The 19,281-nt window shown below is 33.2% G+C and overlaps 2 protein-coding genes and 1 long non-coding RNA gene across 9 annotated transcripts in view; 1 reads left to right on the top strand and 2 right to left on the bottom strand.

The window, feature by feature from the left end:
• The window catches only part of LOC108000694 (zinc finger protein 423 homolog), a 78,412-nt gene extending 62,823 nt beyond the window's left edge, over positions 1-15,589 (top strand). For 2 of the 4 annotated variants that reach the window (XM_017061208.3, XM_017061209.3), the window contains 6 exons: positions 5,290-5,528; positions 7,496-7,638; positions 10,186-11,917; positions 12,005-13,072; positions 13,222-13,446; positions 13,583-15,589. In XM_017061208.3, coding sequence (XP_016916697.1) covers positions 5,290-5,528; positions 7,496-7,638; positions 10,186-11,917; positions 12,005-13,072; positions 13,222-13,446; positions 13,583-13,972 — 3,797 coding nt within the window. In that variant the 3' untranslated portion in view covers positions 13,973-15,589. Of the gene's footprint in view, positions 1-87; positions 4,417-5,289; positions 5,529-7,495; positions 7,639-10,185; positions 11,918-12,004; positions 13,073-13,221; positions 13,447-13,582 lie in introns of those variants that run through there. The other 2 variants (XM_062084491.1, XM_062084492.1) reach the window with 2 other exon arrangements.
• On the bottom strand, positions 13,092-13,692 carry LOC133667258 (uncharacterized). The gene is made up of 2 exons (XR_009832585.1): positions 13,550-13,692; positions 13,092-13,440 (listed from the first exon to the last, which is right to left on the bottom strand). It is a non-coding gene; the product is annotated as an uncharacterized LOC133667258 (long non-coding RNA).
• On the bottom strand, positions 15,410-17,873 carry LOC108000707 (uncharacterized). Of its 4 annotated transcripts, none has more exons than XR_003698377.2 (7): positions 17,598-17,872; positions 17,263-17,485; positions 17,001-17,161; positions 16,704-16,891; positions 16,383-16,641; positions 16,080-16,251; positions 15,410-15,975 (listed from the first exon to the last, which is right to left on the bottom strand). XR_003698377.2 is itself a non-coding variant. In XM_028668091.2 (7 exons), exons 2-6 carry the CDS (start codon positions 17,460-17,462, stop codon positions 16,139-16,141), a joined length of 921 nt encoding a protein of 306 aa, XP_028523892.1. In that variant the 5' UTR covers positions 17,463-17,485; positions 17,598-17,873; the 3' UTR covers positions 15,410-15,975; positions 16,123-16,138. The 4 variants fall into 4 exon arrangements, 2 of the variants coding, with proteins under 2 accessions (XP_028523892.1, XP_061940482.1); XR_009832584.1 differs by having other exon boundaries at positions 17,263-17,467; XM_028668091.2 differs by having other exon boundaries at positions 16,123-16,251; positions 17,598-17,873.
• Positions 17,874-19,281: the final 1,408 nt, after the last annotated feature.

Genomic DNA, 19,281 nt, shown 5'->3' with positions numbered 1-19,281 from the left:
GTAGAATCGTAAAATAGAATGATCGATTAAAATATCTTTTCCTTTATTCGCGGTTATTTTTCTTTTTTTTTTTTTCTTTCACACGCGAACGTATTTCAATCGCTTACCCTTCGTTTCATACGTCTCCTCAATTTCAATCTGATCCGGTAATTGATGGTTAAGTTCCACGCTATTAAAAGTCTTTCACGATGATACAATATCATCGACTGTCTAATAGAATTATCCGAAAGCTTCGCAGTTGGAGAAGCGTATTTAACGCCGTCCAATTTAAAACTCGGAGATGGGCATCATAGATCACAATTATCAAGTTTACGCTTGTCAGAATGTATTACTATACACCGTCGTAAAAATTTTATATATTAAATTTTAGACACAGATATTTTAAATCGATCTAATAACAAATTTATGAGATTATTAATCCAAGGTGGAAATAACAAATTAAGAAATCCTTTTATCGATTATTATTATCGATTATATTATTATATTATCGATTGTTATCAGAAATCGAAATAAAAATCGCCAAAATCTCTAATTACCTAATTTCCTCGACACATTTGTAAAATTCATATCCTGATCCTCTAACAATCATCAAAAATATGAATCCAGGATCATCTTAAAATCTCGAAATCTTTACTAAATTATCTACTACTAAAATTCTTTAAAAATAATCCTAAACGATTCGATCGTCCGCCAAAGTCTCCAATTACCTAATTTCTTCGAAACATTCATAAAATTCGTATTCTGATCCCTTAACAATCGCCGAAAATATGAATCCAGCATCAAGAGATCACGCTTAAATTATCCATTTAATTATCAAAATCCCCCTAAAAAATCCCTAAACGATTCGATCGATCGCCAAAATTACCTAATTTCTTCGAAACATTCACAAAATTCATATCCTGATCATATCCCTAACAATCGAAAATCACGCTTAACATCTTAAAATCTCGAAATCCTTAAATTATCCACTAGCAAAATCCCTTAAAAAAAAACCTTAAACGTCTCGATCGATCGCCAAAGTCTCCAATTACCTAATTTCTTCGAAACATTCATAAAATTCGTATTCTGATCCCTTAACAATGGTCGAAAATATGAATCCAGCATCGAGGGATTCGCATCTTATCAATCTCGAAATTAGCAAAAACTCTTCCCCTCTCCCCCCAAAAAACGAAGGAAAATCTTAACATCGTGAAACGATGTTGGACCAACGATCGTGGATCGAAAAAATATTGATCCTTGCGCGAGAGATGGCGGTTGTTACGCCAATGTCGATGAAAAAATCCGCGCAAACGACTGGGGCAGAAGGGTTGTCAGAGGTTCGCGTGCTAACATAAGTCACAATTAACGAAGGCGTTAAGTCGGCCCCCTATTAATAAGCGTGGTCGAAGCGTCCTATAAATAGCGACGGGCACGAGGTGACAACATTATACGCGGCCACATGCGACCACAGGGAGGCTGTATGGGCTCGCACCAACACTGCTACAAGATAAAAACACAATGCAATACGGCTGGCATCGGCAGGTCGCAGAAAAGAGCTGCCAGTGTTAAGTGCGACTATTTTCGCGTCGATGACACATCGTCGCTGATTGGACGGAATCGAGACTCTAAATAAAACCCCCTTCGATCCTCCGGCCGAGCCCTCGCATCCTTGCCTCCTCTTCGTTTTCGCGTTATCGCACCCCTTTTTCCCTCTCTGCTCCAAACATTCCTCCCCCGATCCTCATCCTTTGCGAGAAGATCCCCCTTCCTTCGCTTCGATCGATTTAATCCAGAATTCTTTGAGAACGGCGTTCTTTCGCGATCAATTTTGCAACACTTTGATTCGGGTATCAGGATTCTAGCTAAGATTAATCCAGTCGCGATTCCTCTTTTTTCTTCCTTTTTCAAGAAATACCTTGATCGGTATTGGTCTTAGATTACGTCTCTTGGGAAATTTTAAGAGGATGCATCGCTCAGTTTGCGATATGAGCAAAAATTGTTTTTCTACATTTTTGATCTCATTTTTCACCATGTTTTGAGAACTTTCGAGCTCGGCTATAAAAAGAAGTAGATTATCGTTTTGAGAATTTGTGTAATGAAAAATAATAAAATTAAGGAGCGGAAAGTTGGAGAGACGGTCGTTCGAGAATGGGAGAAGTCGGCCTTCGTCGAAGATGAAGAGACGTTTAAAAGATTTCGAAGAACGATCGGATCTTTCCATGAATGGGCTGACGAAAGGCTTGATCCTGATTTGTTGGCAATCGCAACCGAATTGTTGACGACGGCGGGATCAGCTGGGTGCTTTCGTACACTCGATCGGCAGCTCGGTTTATATTTATTGCACGCTCACCCGATCTGCCGCGTCTCTTTTTCCCTTCGAGAAGAGGCGCGCGTGAGTCATGCTGGATGCCAATTGGGCGAGTGCCCCGTTCCCGTCGCGGTCCATGTTGCACAATTGCAGGAACACCTGATTTTTTTCTACACTCGCAATCGTCGAGGCACGCCGAGAAATCGTAGCCGTTCCTACGAAATTGCAAAATAATACCAACCCGTGTATAAATATCGCGCATCGGGAGATGAAAAGAAATCAAAGAGAAAGAGAGAGAGAATGCGAAAGAAACAACATAGAATTTAATTTAAACGCGGAAATTTAGATATACAATTCGAAGATATATCGTGAAAATTCAGGAACGCAAATATATAATATAAAAATTTAAGGGGATTTTAAAATATCGAGGATAGAAGATGAAATTCGAGGATGGTAACGATTTTGTAACAGGCAAAAATAAGAAAATTTAAAAATACGAAATTTTTAAACTGCTGAAAGTGAAGTTGAAAATTTGTTAAAGTTTGGTTACGCGATTCGCGCAAAAATGTTCGAGGCGACGACTCGAACGATCGTTTGAAGTCGCAGTTGCTAGAAGTCGCGATCCCAGAAAATTAAAGCGTGAAAAACGGTGGCGGAGGACGCGTGGGCGGAGGATGCGACCCATTTAAACGGATACACGAGTCTGATCTCGTTGGGTGTCTCTCGCGCTCGCGTTTCAAGGAGCAGAGACGGCGGGATTCCGCAAAATCTCTTAAATTCACTGGTGGGTGTCGGATCCAGCGTGTGGACGGGTCAAATGAGGAAACGGCCAACTAGCCGAGTCATTTCCACCGTTTACCAGGGCCACTTTGCTCTATCCGACCCGGTACGAGTCTTCATTCTTGCCAATTATTAATTATTCTACTCGTCCGGATCTCTCCTTTTTGTCACCGGTTTTCTACGACGACACAGTCGTTTCTTTCGTTTCTCCCTCACTGGTCGCTCGATCGTTCTTCTTCACCGTCCAACTTTTCCAAGTTTTTTCGAACGAATCATCGCTCGATCGATGAGAACTTATCGAAATCTATCTTACGTATAATACATACTATTTTATTCAGTTTGCGAAAATTTTTCGTTCGGTAAAAACTATAACAAGAAAAACTCGACGATTCCTTCTCGTGAAGCAATTATGCGTTTATCGCGCAAATATCGAACAGATTAGAGATGGAAAAATGGAAAAAGTTCCAAAGCGAATGATTATCCATCGCGCATCGATCGATGAAAATTAACCTAACTTATCGACGAATAAACGAAACCTATCTTACGTATAATGCTTACTATTTTATTGAATTTACAAAAACTTATCGTTCGATTCGATGAAAGCTATAACAAGAAAAACTGGACGATCCGTTCTCATGAACCAATTATATGTTTATCGCCCAAATATCGGACAACAGATGGAAAAATGGAAGGAACTCCAGAGCGAATAATTATCCATCGCGTATCGATTGATGAAAATTAATCTAACTTATCGACGAATAAACCAAACCTATCTTACGTATAATGCTTACTATTTTATTGAGTTTGAGCAAAAACTTATCGTTCGATTCGATAAAAACTACAAGAAAAATTCGACGATCCGTTCTCGCGAAGCAATTATGCGTTTATCGCGCAAATATCGAACAGATCGGAGATGGAAAAATGGAAGAAGCTCCAAAGCGAATGATCGTCCATCGCGTATCGATGGATAAAAATTAACCTAACTTATCGACGAATAAACGAAACCTATCTTACGTATAATGCTTACTATTTTATTGAGTTTGCAAAAACTTATCGTTCGATTCGACTGAAAACTATAACAAGAAAAATTGGACATCAATTCTCGCGAAGCAATTATATGTTTATCGCGCAAGTGTCGGACAACAGATCGGGGATGGAAAAATGGAAGAAGCTCGAGAGCGAAGGATTCCCGCGAGGAATGCGCTTTTCTTCTATCCGTGAGAGGACAAGTCCTCTCTGGTGGAGGATGAACGACGACGAAGCCTCTTGACAATGTTCACGGGTTAATGGTACCAGTTTCACCGCATACTCGTTACGAAAACGATATAAAGGGACATGTAACGGGGAAGGTGAGGTCAGCCAGACTCTCGTAATATTTCTACGTGTTCGTTCGAGTTCGTAAGGTTCATTTATGGAACTGGTTCGTCTTACGACATTTATAAACCTGTTCCCCGAAAAGATCGCTCGTACGAATGTTCGCCACTCTCCTCGTTCCGTGTACGAAACATCGACGTTGCTCGCCGATCGACACAATCTGTTCCTCAAAACAAAGATCCTTCTTTCTTCGCCTCTTTCTTCTTTTCTTTTAGGTTTCTTTGATTTTTTTGTTTTTTTTTTTTTAGTTTTTCGATTTCTCTTTTACTCTCTTTGCTTAGATTTCTTTATTTTATTTTTTTTTTTTTACAAATTCTTCTAGATTTCTTCTTCCTCTGGTTTCTTGGCTTCTCGATTCTTTCTTTTCTAGTTTTCTCAGATTCCTAAATTCCTAGGTTTCTTCTTTTTCCGGTTTCTTGGCTTCTTGACTCCTTTCTTTTCCGATTCTTAGATTCCTAAGTTTCTTCAGTACTTTCTTGACTACTTAATTTCTTTTCCCCTTCTCCCTTCTCTAAATTCCTTAATTTCTTATCCTTTCACTTCCTATCCACACAAAATTATCGTTGTAACAATAACCGATTCATCGTAAGGAAAAATCGCGGGAAAATCTTTCGCGAAGAATCAACGGGGGTAATCCCCCTTTCCTCCAATGTCCTCTTTCTCAACATTGATACAAATGGTACCCGTTCCATTTATCCATCTCACAGGGAGGCAAGCATTTGTATCCCTTATCTGTCCACGATTTCCCCCGTCCGATCCCTAATTAAATAAATCACGAAGAGAAAGGTGTGTTTTTTTCTTCCATTTGACCGAACGAGAAATTCAATCGTTCCCTCTTTAAATTGCAGAGGCGTTGGGGACCGGAAGTTCGTCGTGGCAGAGCGAGGATGGCGGACCAAACTCGCGGCGAGGCGGTGAGACGCCCTCGTCTTGCGCGACCCCGACGTCGGCCAGTTTCCCGTCGGAGCCAGAGGTCGACGCCGACGTCGGAGTGAACGCCGACGGGAGCAACGCGACAGCCCCTTACCCTTGCCAATTCTGCGACCGCACGTTCCCCCGGCTTAGCTATCTCAAGAAGCACGAACAGGTATCCACGAGGATTATTGTTATTACGTTATTCATTTTTTTCCTCCTCCCCTTTCTGCTTCCAATCGTCTCGACGAACGCTCGGTTCCAGCCACTTGACTCGTGTTTGCATTTTTGCATCTCGTTCATTACCTTGGAAATTGTAACCCCTTTGGAGAAACATATTTTTCCATCGTTTTATTATTTTTTTTACAGAATCTCAAAATATCTTTAATAATTATCTATTTTCCTTTCATCGTTTCACGAAGATTATATATATATATATTTGAAAAGGAGTGATATAATTCAAATGTTTCTTTATTTTAGTGTTTAAAATTGTAAAATTATCAATACAAAATTTATGATACCACTATCTATAATCGCTCCTCCAAATTTCAAGGTTAAATATATATTTCAATCGTTATTTTTATCAACGTTGCTTGTAATTCAGCGAGACTGAATATCGCCGAAGAACGGAAACGCGCCACTTGAGGCGCGAAGGACGCGTGGCCTCTCTCTCTCTTCCATTTTTTGCGGTGGCGGTGGCATTAGAGAAGACAGATTCTCTTCCGCGTCCGAGTCTACGTCGAACGGGTCATCTTCGGGTCAAAATCTGTTCCATGGCCCATAACAGGTTGTGCCGGTCAGGTTGTTCATCCAGGTGGTTCTCCGTGCCTCGGCCTCTTCTCTACGCTTCTTCGAGCCTCGATATAAAAGCCGCTTCCACATACGCGAGCTGAATCGCGCCTCGCTTCAAGCAAAGATACGAGGCCGATAACGGAGATAAATTTCGTTCAGGGGCTATGAAATCTTCCTTCATTGCCTCGAGTATTTTTTTTTATTTTCTGTCTCTTCTTTTTTGTCTCCATCTCGTCCTCGACCACGAGGAATCAGAAGAAAAATTTCCGTTTACGGAATTTCCAGAAGAACGGAATATCCTTTTACTCCTTTGTTGAATCGATCACGAGAGTGGTAAAGCTGATCGAATTAGAGAAACGTTTTTCGTTTTTTGCTCTATCGAAATAGCTTTGGAAATGGGACACGGATCGAATTTTTTTTTTTTTACTTTTCCCAAATGCATTTCTGGAAAACAAATTTCGATTTTCGAAAAGTGAGATATATTCGTATAGAAAATCTTTTTCATTGGAAAATTGAAAATGAATAATATTAATATTACATTAATAAATTAATATTTCATAATTATATATATATGCAGAAATGATAATGTTATCGAGTTTAAAATAAAGTTATCATTCCGTTGGATTGAATCGAGCAACATGATCGAGAATAAGACTGAGCGGAGATTTCCAGCGGTTGGAGGAGTAAGAGGATCGACGGGGCAAGAAAGTTCCTCGGCGAGGAATTCCCTCCGGTGGTTGTCACCCAGGTAGATCAGTGTGACCGATATGATCGCGAACGGGCCGGGTCATTCTCTTTGTACAGCTCTTTTTATGCTCTCCTTTTTTTTCCCTTTTTTCCGAGTCGCTCTTCGTCCAACGAAGTAACCTCGGCACGTACGACTTTCGAGCCGTCGGCTTCTTTGAAGAGACAATCCGGACGGAAGGGCGAAGCGATCGCCTTCTTCTTCAAGACGTCTGTATCGCGACGTCTATAAGGTTTTTCACGGATACGAAGGAAATGTAAGAAGAATTCGAAAGAGATCGGAAATTTTTTAAGAATCGGATTTTCTCGGAAGGAAAACGAAGAGAAAGTTTCGTTTTTTTCCTCTTTGAAAATTTCGCGGAATTTATTTTCCAGAGATATATTTTATAAAATTTCTTCCCTCCCTAATCTTCCGTACAATTTTCAAAAACTTCTATTTGACGAATAAAAACTTTATAAATAGATAGATGATATTCTCTTAAAATTATTAATCGATCCATCGAGTTGTATCTATTTACTTTTAAGAGAAATGATCGATATATGCAAATGAATCGAAACAATCACGAGTGGTATCGATATGTATATTCGTTCCTTTTAATGTCACAGAGTCACGGGGACCAAATGCCATACAGGTGCAGCTGGTGTGCCAGATTATTCAAACATAAACGCAGCAGAGATCGACACGTAAAGCTTCATACAGGAGACCGAAGATATCGATGCACGCACTGCGAGGCTGCTTTCTCCAGGAGGTACGTCTAAAACCCCTATTATCTTAGTAACTTCTACTTTTCTAAACAATACCTCTCCTAAATCTTCACCCGGAATTCCTTTATCTTTCAAACTTTTATCTCTAAGTTAAATTTTACAAAAAAATTGCTTTTTGATCGATAAATTGTAATGTTATCTCTTATTATACGTGATATAAAATATATATAATATAAACGAAAAATTGTACGATGGAGTAATATTCAACTATGCGCGAAACTGTATGTTAAGTCGAAAAACAATTCAATCTGAAATAGACAAGCGGAAAGCGGGAACGAAAGTGGATAGGCCCCGATATTCCGATCCATCGTTTGACAAATGAATAATGATCGCGCGACGACCACGGCTCCGGCTGGCATTAGTCAAGCTTACTCTCTTACGTGACTCTTTCTGTATTTACCACCTTCCCATCCCTCCCTCCTTCCTCTCTCTCTCTCTCTCTCTTTCTTTCGCCTCTTCCCCCTTCCTATCTTTATTTCTCTTTTCTCTCGCATTCAACCCATGGGTTATTGAAATGCTAAGTCGGTATAAAGCAGGCGGATCCGCAAGGGTGGCAAGCACACGCACCTTTTCGTCCTTTAAGTGTCCACATAGTCTTCTCGAAATATACACACGGGGCAATGTGTATATATATATATGTATGTATATACTATATACGTATAGATACGTGAATACAAGAAGAAGGGGACCCCCGTCCCTCTTCTTTGCGTCCCCCAGCTGAGTGGACAGGTAGGCGCATAGGTGTTACGGGACAACAGGTAGAACATTAGTCAAGTGCCTCGTTGCTCCTCGTCCACCGACGCTACGAGCCCTTACGTCGCGCTCGTGACTTCCATTAGATTTCTCACAGCTTCTTCTTTTCTTTAGATTTATCGTTTTTTTTTTTGTTTTTCGTTTTTCTCTCTCTCTCTTTCTCTCTCTGTGTTTATTAAATTAAACTTGTGATTCTGAAACAGAGATTAATAATCACCTCTCGAAAAACTTTTTTCACGTAAAAGGTTTCGAATCAATATAAATGATTCTTGTAAATTTTTTAATAAAGGATCGCACGGATTAAAAATTTCCTGTTGGACCTTCTTCGAAATTATTATTTCGAAAAATTATTTGTATTTATGTTAAGGAATATTGTCGAATATCTATACGATAAATTTCCTTTTTTTTTTTAAATTTCTATCAGACCAATTTTGAACTAAAATGGTTTAAATGGGTTGTTTTCCTAAAACGAGGAAAGGATGAAAATAAACAGAGTTTTAACAGAGACTTAGCCTGTCGGCCATTACTACAATCGCATTTCTGGATCTTTACGCCACATCTCTATTCGTTCTCTCAGCTCGACAGTCGGCTTGGGTGACCCAACAAAAGGGTGAAAACCCCTGTGGTTCTCTTACATAGATACCGTAACCGCAGGAGATCCGAACGATTTCGAAATCGATCGAGATACATGCTCGACCAGTTGTTATTCCTAGATCATCTAGCCATAAGAGAAAACATCTCTTTCTCTTAATTTGTCGAAAATTATTATCGCCATCGATAATTCACTCGCTTGAAACAATAGATGTTATTTCTCAAAAAGGTATCTTCAAAATATTGAAATAATACATCATACCTTTTTTCAATAACGATACTTCACATCGTTTAGAACATTTTGTTGAAGAAAGAATAATTATTTTTAAATATTCGTCAAACAGAAAGATTCAAAAAAGTTAAACTAAGACGTGTTTAAAACTACATCATATTAATATACGTCCAAACGTTTCTTTTCTCACGGTTCTTAATAAAAAAACATCCTAAATGGTATACAACTTCGTGTAACATATCGTATCAGCGATCCTGCGCGATAAACCTTCTCGAAAGAACGAAGAGATTCAAGATGTCGAAAAAATTGTTCAGTTTCGATATATTTTTTTTTCTTCTTTTTCTTTTCTTTCTCCCTGCCCCTCCTCCCCAAAAAAAATTTTGCTAAGCAAAGCGCACAGAGACGATAATAGGAGACATACACGATAATAGGACAGGTAGAACATAACCAGTCGATAATCCTGGCGCATGAATTATTCAAACACAAAGTGCAAGAGCGAATTTGCCGTCTGTCTTCGTTTCTGAACGAGCCGAGACACTGACCGGTTGGACCAAACCGGTGACCTCGGCTTATAACGGATTTAGTTTTCCACCGGACGGATGAATTATTTATTCGTCGAGCGACACACGAGCAGAGGAAAATCGTTCGGCTATCGTTCACATTCTCTTTATTTTTGCCAATATGCCACCGATCAATTTTTCTGATTTATCCGAGATTGATTTCACGTTTATCCTTCCTTATGATTGTGCTAGGAGGAGATATTCTTTTTCCTTGAAATTCGATTTTGTGAGAAAGTAGTTCCGAATTCTTCGCCATATTTTGAGTAATATAGAATTTTGGTTTGGTTAAGTTCTTTCTTTTCTTTTCTTTTTCTTTTTTTTAAATAATTTTTCTTCCAATGATAATAACTCGTCAGCACATCAAATAATAATTATTTTTCCATTAAAATTTTTAGCGACCATCTGAAGATCCATATGAAAACGCACGACACGCAGAAACCGTATCAGTGCACGGCCTGTTCCAGAGGGTACAATACAGCAGCTGCCTTGACGTCCCATATGCAATCTCACAAAAAACATCATCAGTCGCAAGGATCGACCAAGGACATCGATTACGGTAGAAGAAGCGTGTCCTCTCACAGTACGTCATCGCCGCCAGTACCGAGTTCCCCATCACCATCTTTAAACCTCGCCTTGAATCCGAAATCTGGGTTGAAAAGCTCGCAGGGCAGTGCTTCGACGACGCCAATCCTAAATTCTCCATTGAAATTGGCCTGCATGTACTGCACCAGAGATTCTTTCAACTGCATGCAACAACTCCAGATGCACGTGCATACAATGCATCAAGCTATCTTAAGCGGCGAAACTGTTGCGGTATCTCCATCGACCAACAGAACTAACGAACAGATTGGTTATCAACATGGTGAGAAAAATTTAGATCGATCAGAAGGAAGTTCGAAGGAGCACGACAGGAAATATCAAGATGATTCAGAGAGGGCTATGGAAAAGGATCATTATGAGAACGCGTTTACGTGCAATCAGTGTACCATGAAATTCTCCACGTTAGGCTCCTTGAGAGATCACTTGATCTCGATCCATAGAACGGACAGTTTCAACTCTGCCTTGATGATGTGCCCTCTTTGCGGCATTCCCTGTACTTCGGCAGCTGCTTACGCGGAACATTATGTTCTTCAACATTGTGAAAATCGATCGATAGCTCCCCTGGAAAGTAAAGACTATATAGATGCGAAAATCAATGGAAGCGTCTACGAGTCTAAAAATTCCAGGAATCAGAAATGTAGAGAACAAATATCTTCTTCTGAGCCAGCAGATTTAACTAGCAAGCATACCACTACTACAGAAAACAATTATTCAGCTGGTACTCTGTTATGCGGCCAATGTGGGGCAGCTTTAAAGGACTTTGAATCTTTCAGAGAACATCTGGCTAGACACCTTCAAGCTAATCATAGAAACGATGCTGTCAGACATTCTTGTCCCAAGTGTGAGGCCACTTTCCAAGACAGGGAAGATATGTTGGTGCACTTGACAAAGCATTATCTAGGTCAGATTAGTAAGGAGTATGCCTGTGGTGCCTGCAAAAAGCTCTATCCTCATCCAGATCTTCTTCAAAGGCACTTGCTCGATAGTCATGCTCACCACCTTTATAGATGCGCTCTGTGTAAAGACACTTTTGATTCCAGAGTGGCGATACAAGTCCATTTTGCTGTGAAACACAGTCAAGAATGTAGGATTTATAGATGCAATACTTGTACGGTGTCCAATAACGAAAATTCGCCGGGTAATGCACCAGGAGAAGGGAAAAGTTTCTTTAGGAGTGAATCCGAAATGACAAATCATGTGAGAAATATCCATGCACCTCCTACTGTATCGAATAACAGCCCTGTAGCCAGAAGCCCTGCATCTACTCCTGGAATAACTGGAAATTCCGGACCAAGATGTGTTTTCTGCGGAATTTGTTGTATTTCTGAACTGGAATTGCAACTCCATTTGGCTAGCCATTCTGTTAATTTGTATAGATGTCCGGTTTGTAGAGAGGGATTTGCTGTAGAATTTTTGTTGGACAGACATATTGCTCAAGCACATCATTCCAGTAATCATCAAAGTATTATTAGAAGTAGCTCTAGAGAAAATGGAAGGATTGGTAGACCGCCAAGATTGCAAGAAGAGGTATGTTCAAAGCTTTAAATTCTAATTCAATTAATGCTCTTTCAATTATTTCATCTCTTTTTTTGATTGAATTTTTTTATTATATAGACAAAATCTCAAAAAAGAGGTCGTTCTCCAGCCTCTAGCAACAATAACACCGTAAATCAACGAGACAACAATAATAAACGTCCAAATTACTCCAATACATCTTCTCAACAGTGTGATCTCTGCGAAAGAGGGGAATTTTCTAATGAAACAGAACTCCAAGCCCACAAGAAATTGGTTCACACTCCAGCTAAGTTTCAAAATAAATCCATATCAAATCTCAGCATGACTTGTGCATATTGTGGAGAAGTATGTCGTTCTAGAACTGATCTAGAATCTCATACAAGGATTCAACATGCATCAAATGAACCTGGGGGCCGCCACAAATGCAATATTTGTGATGAAGTCTGTCCTTCAGGTGCAACTCTAGCAGAACATAAACTGCAAAAACACTGTAAAATACAACTAAGTGACACGTGTATTGTTTGTCGAGGAAATTTAGCCTCGGAATCACAGTTTTTAGAACATGTTCAAAGACACAGTTTGGAAAACGTGGATCCTCAACAGAGATTAGACGGTTCTCTTCCCCACCTTCCTGCAGCATGTGTAGTTTGCAGACAGACACTGATCAGCGATTTGGAATGTCGTCTTCATGCCAGACATCATTTGAGAGCTTCTACTGGTCCTCACAGTGTGGGATCTAGCCCTAGTCCCAATCAAAAAAACCAGAATTCAAGTTGTTGTCTTTGCTTAAGAGATTTTTCTAATGATGACTTTGTTAATTTGCCTCCAAGTCATGTAAGTGGAGGAGGACAATCTTTGAGGGTCTGCAAATCTTGCTATATTCGTCATTCTCAAGGTTTACCTATTTTGAATTCATATGAATCTGTTAGATCTAAATGTGAAGATTCTTGGACATCTAATAATAAAGATGGACAATGGGATGGATCGAAAAATAAATGGGAATCGGAGAATAAATATAAAGAGAATAGAAATGGAATAATTGATAATAAAAGATGTCAAGATTGTGGAGTGAAATTTGAGGATTCCGAAGAGGTGGAAAAACATAGGATAATAGAGCATGAGAAGACTGGAACTGCATCTAATACGTATACGTGTATACAATGTCAAGTAATAAAAATTGCAATAATTAGATAAATATAAAATATAATAATTCGATATTTCGAAAATTTATACAAATTTATCACTTTTTAAATCATATATAAAATCATAAATAAAGTCTAAAAATCTAATGATCAATTCATTTATTTCCTTTTCAGATGTCATTCGCAACAGAAGCAAAGATTCAGCAGCATATAAAGAAAGAACATTTGGAAGTATCAGGAAAAACTTCTATGGAGGCATTACGATGTCATCTATGTCTATTTGAAGCTAATAGTCCATTACAATTGCAAAGTCATTTGATAGAACACACTTTTGCAGGATGTGCCGCTCTCAGCTGTTATATTTGTCAATCTCTTTTCACTGCACCTATTGGTCTTCAGGTATTATAAGAAGTATTATTCTTTATCAATTAAATTATTATTATTGTTATTTTCAAAAATAATAATTAACTTATATCTTTACATAAATAAATAAAATTTATACCTTTTCAAACATCTCCAATTTTTAATTTTTTAGAATCATATGCTTCAAGAACACGGTTTGGGTGCACGCCCGTATGACTGTTCCCAGTGCACATTAAAATTTTTCTTCAGAGCAGAATTAGATCATCATATGTTAACATTCCATCGATCCGGAGACGTATCCTCGCCTGATGAAAATATACAAAATAACATTGAAACAAAACCAAGAGATACTGAAGAAAATAACTGTGACGAAAGAATAATGGTGAAAGAAGAATTGTTACCGGAAGCTGCAGATGAAGAAGAAGAGATCAACGTGGATGAACAAGTAGAAGAGAACGAGCAAAAGGAAGACAAACAGTTAGAATTCAAGACAAAATTAAAAACTGAAATCGAGAAAGAAAACATTCTCCAGTCTTCTATTTCCGAGAAGATGGAATCGTGATTATTTCTCGTTGATCGAGAAAGTAAAAGGTTCGAATAAAACATAATTTTTTAATTAATCTGAGACAAAGATATGATAAAAAAAATTAATGACATATTCTTAGACTAAATCAAATTTTAAATTATCTATTAATAATATATTAATAAACTGCACATATATTTTTGTTAATTTTATTTATAATACATTTATTATGTAAAAGAAAGACAATATGTTGATTTATCCTATTATATAAAATTATTGTTTTTTATTATATAGTTAAGTTTTTTTCGTTTAAATATAAGGAATAAGGATCTTAATTGAATTTTGTTTGAAAATCCTATTAGAGAAATCTTTTATTAAATGATTATTACACTAAAAAAAGTTATTTCAAGATAATATTTATTCGATTTTTTGATTAAAATGTTTATAGGAATGTTCTATATTTATTCATATAATTAATTAAAATTCTTATTCATAAATCTTTATTATATTATTAACAGTCTATTTTTTAATATGATTGTACGTTATTTTATTTTATTAGATTGCAAAATTATGAATGAAAATATGTAATAAGTATGATTCATATATATGTGAAATCCTCAGCATTTTGCAAATTGGTAATTGTCAAAATGGTACAAACTTGTAAACAAATTCCTATATAATATAAGTTTTTTACTAATGATAGTTATAATAATTTGTGCAGAATAATTTTCTACCAGTCTAGAAAAATTTGAAAGTTATATAATATTTTTTATCAAATTTTATTATCCTCTATTACATTATCCTTTATTATATTATCTGTACATGAACGATTTTTTTTTGTCATTTATTCTGGTATATTTTACTCTGTACTGAATTTTAAAGATAAATTATAATGTTAAACTTTATTGTTTTCAATATGTTATTTATCTTAATCTTAACATCGCATAATATTACATTTAGTATGTTGAAATATGAGATTAATTTGAACAAACATTGTAACATAAAAATAATATTATTCTTATTGCACAAATAAAAAAAAAAAGAAAAAAGTAATTATGTAATGTATAATTGCAGATGCAATTTGTAAATATGTTGAATAATATTAAAATGTATTAATCAGCGTTTTATCGATTTTGATCGTTATTTTAAACGACGATTATTATTAAAGCAAATGCAATAACTTGTCCATTAGACTTAGTAAATCAGGAAGATAGTTATTTACAAAATAAATTATTATTCTAAATTAACAATTCTAACCATTTTATTCTTCCTTTATTATAATTATATATGTATAATAATTTATATTTAATAATTGTTAAATGTTTTATTTAAATTTTTATTTAAATTATTATAATTCAATTTTTTGAGTTTTAAAATGTTGCACAAGATGTTTCAGGTTAATATTATTTTAAGAGGAAAATAATTTTTATTTTTAAGATTGTTCTCTTATCTTTTAAACTATAAGTAATATTGTTATTTTTAATGACAGTACATATAATAAAATTTTATTTTATAATATATTATATAATTAATATTATACATTAATATTAAAAATATTACAGAATGTAATAATATATATGTATAGTAATATATATCTACTATTACAGAATGTAAAATATGATAAATACTTTTAATAAAAATGCATGTGAAAAGATATTGATTAATATAATTAATTTTGTTAAAAAAAGAAGTTATATTAATTTTATTAATTTTAAATTAAGAAAAAACTTACAATATTTATATAAATTACAATTCTAAATGATAATACAATGATGTGTTATGTTTTAATGTTTTACTGTTTATATATATACTTACAATATTTATTCTGAATATAAAATAATATTATATATCTATATATTTTCTTTTATAATAAATTTTAATTATATAGAATATAATTTATTTATTAATTATTGTATTAAAATTAATCATAAATTATATTTTAATGGATTTTATGATATATTTTGCAATTATTTTAGAGTAAAATATTAGATTATTTAATATTATTTACGAAATATATACAATATATCTTCATCTGCAAATTCCTGAAACATCAATAATTTATTTATGTAATTATTTTTTCATATAAATATTATATAGTGCATTTAGAAATTGTTTTCTTAATAAATTTAAAAACTATTTAACCTGCCTTTCTTTATATTTTCTAGCCTTTAAATTATTATTATATTTACATTTTATAGAATTTTTTTATTTTGCATTATCTACTGCTCCCAATCCTCGAATTGCTCTTAAACCTCGGTTATTTGTAGGTATGGACTGGGATGTCTGATTATTTAATTCATTAGTTGAAGAATGACATTCTAAAATAAATAATTTTGTTCATTCTTTAATAAATATTAAATTTGCAGTTACATAAATTTTTTTTATTTTAAAATAAAAACCATTTTTTCTCGAAAGAAATTAAAAAATTTAAAAATTCATTTGAAATTACCATCTTCTGTTCTCAATACAGAATTAACAATATCATTATCCTCTTGAATAAAAGTTTTATTCAATTGTGAATTATAAAATTTTTGTAAATTTACAGGTAATGTATTAAAATTTCTACTCTCCAAATCTATTGCATATAATAATTTTTGACGAGATATAGAGCATACATTTTCTTTAATTAAAATTTGTCTTGCAGTGACCATTAAATCATTCAGTTTTTCTTTATGACTGTCATAAAAATGTTTGCCATGTACAATAATCTAGAAACATAAAGAAATATTAAAATAAATAAAAAATCAAAGTTTAAACTTCAAATACTTACTAATTCTGTAAAAATTTGGATATCCTCTGAAGAAGCTATTTCTAATAACATTTCCATGTAATCCAATAATGCAGATTGAAATCTGAGAAAGGACTGTGATGAATGCAGAATATAACTTAAATATTTAGAAAATAAACAAATAGCATTATGAAATTGTACTGTATTTTCTTGCCTTAGATCTTTCCTTCCTATATTTAGAAAAAAATAAAAAATTCATTAATAAATATATTAATTTCAATTTTTTTAATTTTTGAATCAAATAAAATATATCAATATATAAATAAAAAATATAATTACTTTCGTAATCAATTTGAAATCGTCTTACTAAATGCTTATATAAACTTGTTTCTTCAGAATCACATACATTTTTGATTGTAGGATAATTATATATCATTAATAATTTTGCTCCAAAGTCCCGATTGTTTAAAGCATATTGATAAAGTTTATCATGTATATCTCTGCAATTAATTAAAATCAATTAAAATTAATTTTTAAAAATAATTATTAGAGAACATAAGAAAACAAGAATGAAACTAAACATTTTATTTTATAATATTACTTTAAATTTTCCTTATTCACTTTCTCATTAATTAGTTTTACAAAATCTTCAGATTTTTCTGCTACATTTTCATTGTGAACAGTATTGATAAGATTGAGAAAATTCACATAATCTATATCATCAGAATATAATGATCTTCCTGGTCTAGATAAATTTTTATCATTTTGAGCCCATCCTCGACCACGACCAATTGACACCATTTCTACTTTGGAAAAAGTTTAAACTATGAAATAAATATAAATAATAAATTTTTGCAAAAAGTATATATATTACTGTAAAAACTTTTAAATTAAGATATTCATTTCCTTAAATCTCTGCATAAAATATATACTCACTTTCAATATAAAAATTCAATGGAATAAACTGTATTATTTTTAATTAATATATTAAATAAGAAAAGCTAATCATAAATCAGCGCCATCTCTCGAGTGCCTGAATTTATATAATATATATAGGCAAAAAAAGAAAACAATGAAAGAAAAAAAAAATTAAAAATTGTGGAATCAACGCCATCTTTAGAATACTTTAAATAAAATAGATATAGATAAAAAGAACAAACAATACAAGGATAATATAAGAAATAATCATTTTTTGAATAATAGACACAAAAAATAGACACAAAATCATGAACTAAATATAAACATAAACTAGATATAGATGATATTCTTATATCTTATATTTTATATCTTATATCTAATCTATAATAAAATATGGCAAAGTAATTTAATAAAAATTAAAATCCAACATCATCTCTTAAAAAAACGTCTCTCTAAAATTATTCAAAAAATGGCCCTAAACTTAATTTTTATCCTATCTTTGGAAAATTATTCTATTATTCAAAAGATGAATTTGAGAGTCAATCTTTATATTCTTTATCTTTTTTCCACTATTTATCCATATGTGTTTTATTTGGATATTCTAAAAATAGCCCGTATTCCTTAATATTTAATCTATTTTTTTCTATTTCTTTGCTTTCTTTCTTTGTATATAATGTTGTAAGAATACTGATAAAATCTCTTTTATAATTCTGTTTTTATTAATTATTCGTATTTTTCAATCAAAAATCATATTTTTGCTAGATTAAAGAGATATTTATTATATTTGTAATATAATTAGAATCTATAAATGATTATGAATTGAATGAAATTGAAAGTTTAAAAATTGAAAATTTAAAAAGTTGAATTAAAACTTTATTTCATTTATAGTATAATATAACATAGAATATTTTTATAAAAATATATAATATTTATATAAATAATATATTTACCGTAAATATTAGAATGTAAATAAAAACTTTTTTTTTTAATTTTACAAATTTCAACAAATGGATTGAATTTAATTCTTAAATTTACTGCTCAAATGATAAAGAACGCATGAAAATTCTTGGCCGATAAATCAGAACAGGGACATAAGATCTTAAAAGATGGTAAATCTATTTTATATCTTGTTTGTGATGTTGTATATAAAATAAAATACATAAGTTGTATAAAATTACTATAAATTATTAAATCATTTTGTGTTTTCAAAAAAATTAAAAAAAAAAGAAATTCCTAAAAGAAGTTTAAATCTCATATTTTTTATATAAAATAGCATATATTTATATAAAATAATAGATTATTAAATATTATTATATATATATAAAATATAATTTTTTATATAAAAAACTGTTATTGAATTTAATATTTTATACGTCTTACTTTGTATATATACATATATGTATATAAAAAAATGAATATTTATTATATTAAAAATTATTAGATAATGATTAAAAATTAATAATAGTTAACTCTACCAAACTTATATGTCCATATGTAAACCTTTATTTTTTTAATTATTATTCTCATAACATTTTTTTTAATTTTATTTTCAATAAAATAGATACCTAAATTTAATAATAATTATTCATAACATAAAATATAATAAATTATTCCATTCTTAATTATTCTTATAATAAATAGTAAATAAATAATAAATAAATAAATAAATAATAAAAAAATAATAATAAATAATAATGGTTAC

The sequence above is a fragment of the Apis cerana genome, linkage group LG14 (genome assembly GCF_029169275.1).
Source record: "Apis cerana isolate GH-2021 linkage group LG14, AcerK_1.0, whole genome shotgun sequence".
NCBI classification, from domain to species: domain Eukaryota; kingdom Metazoa; phylum Arthropoda; class Insecta; order Hymenoptera; family Apidae; genus Apis; species Apis cerana.
The sequence above is the reverse complement of the archived record's forward strand: the minus strand, read 5'-3'. Positions and strand labels throughout refer to the sequence as shown.

Excerpts from the sequence above, each read along its gene's own strand:
- LOC108000707 (XM_028668091.2), bottom strand. The coding sequence starts at position 17,462 with ATGGTGTCAATTGGTCGTGGTCGAGGATGGGCTCAAAATGATAAAAAT. Across the intron at positions 17,162-17,262 it reads GTGAATAAGGAAAATTTAAA|AGATATACATGATAAACTTT; the intron begins GTAATATTATAA and ends AATTAATTGCAG. Across the intron at positions 16,252-16,382 it reads TGTATTGAGAACAGAAGATG|AATGTCATTCTTCAACTAAT; the intron begins GTAATTTCAAAT and ends TATTTATTTTAG.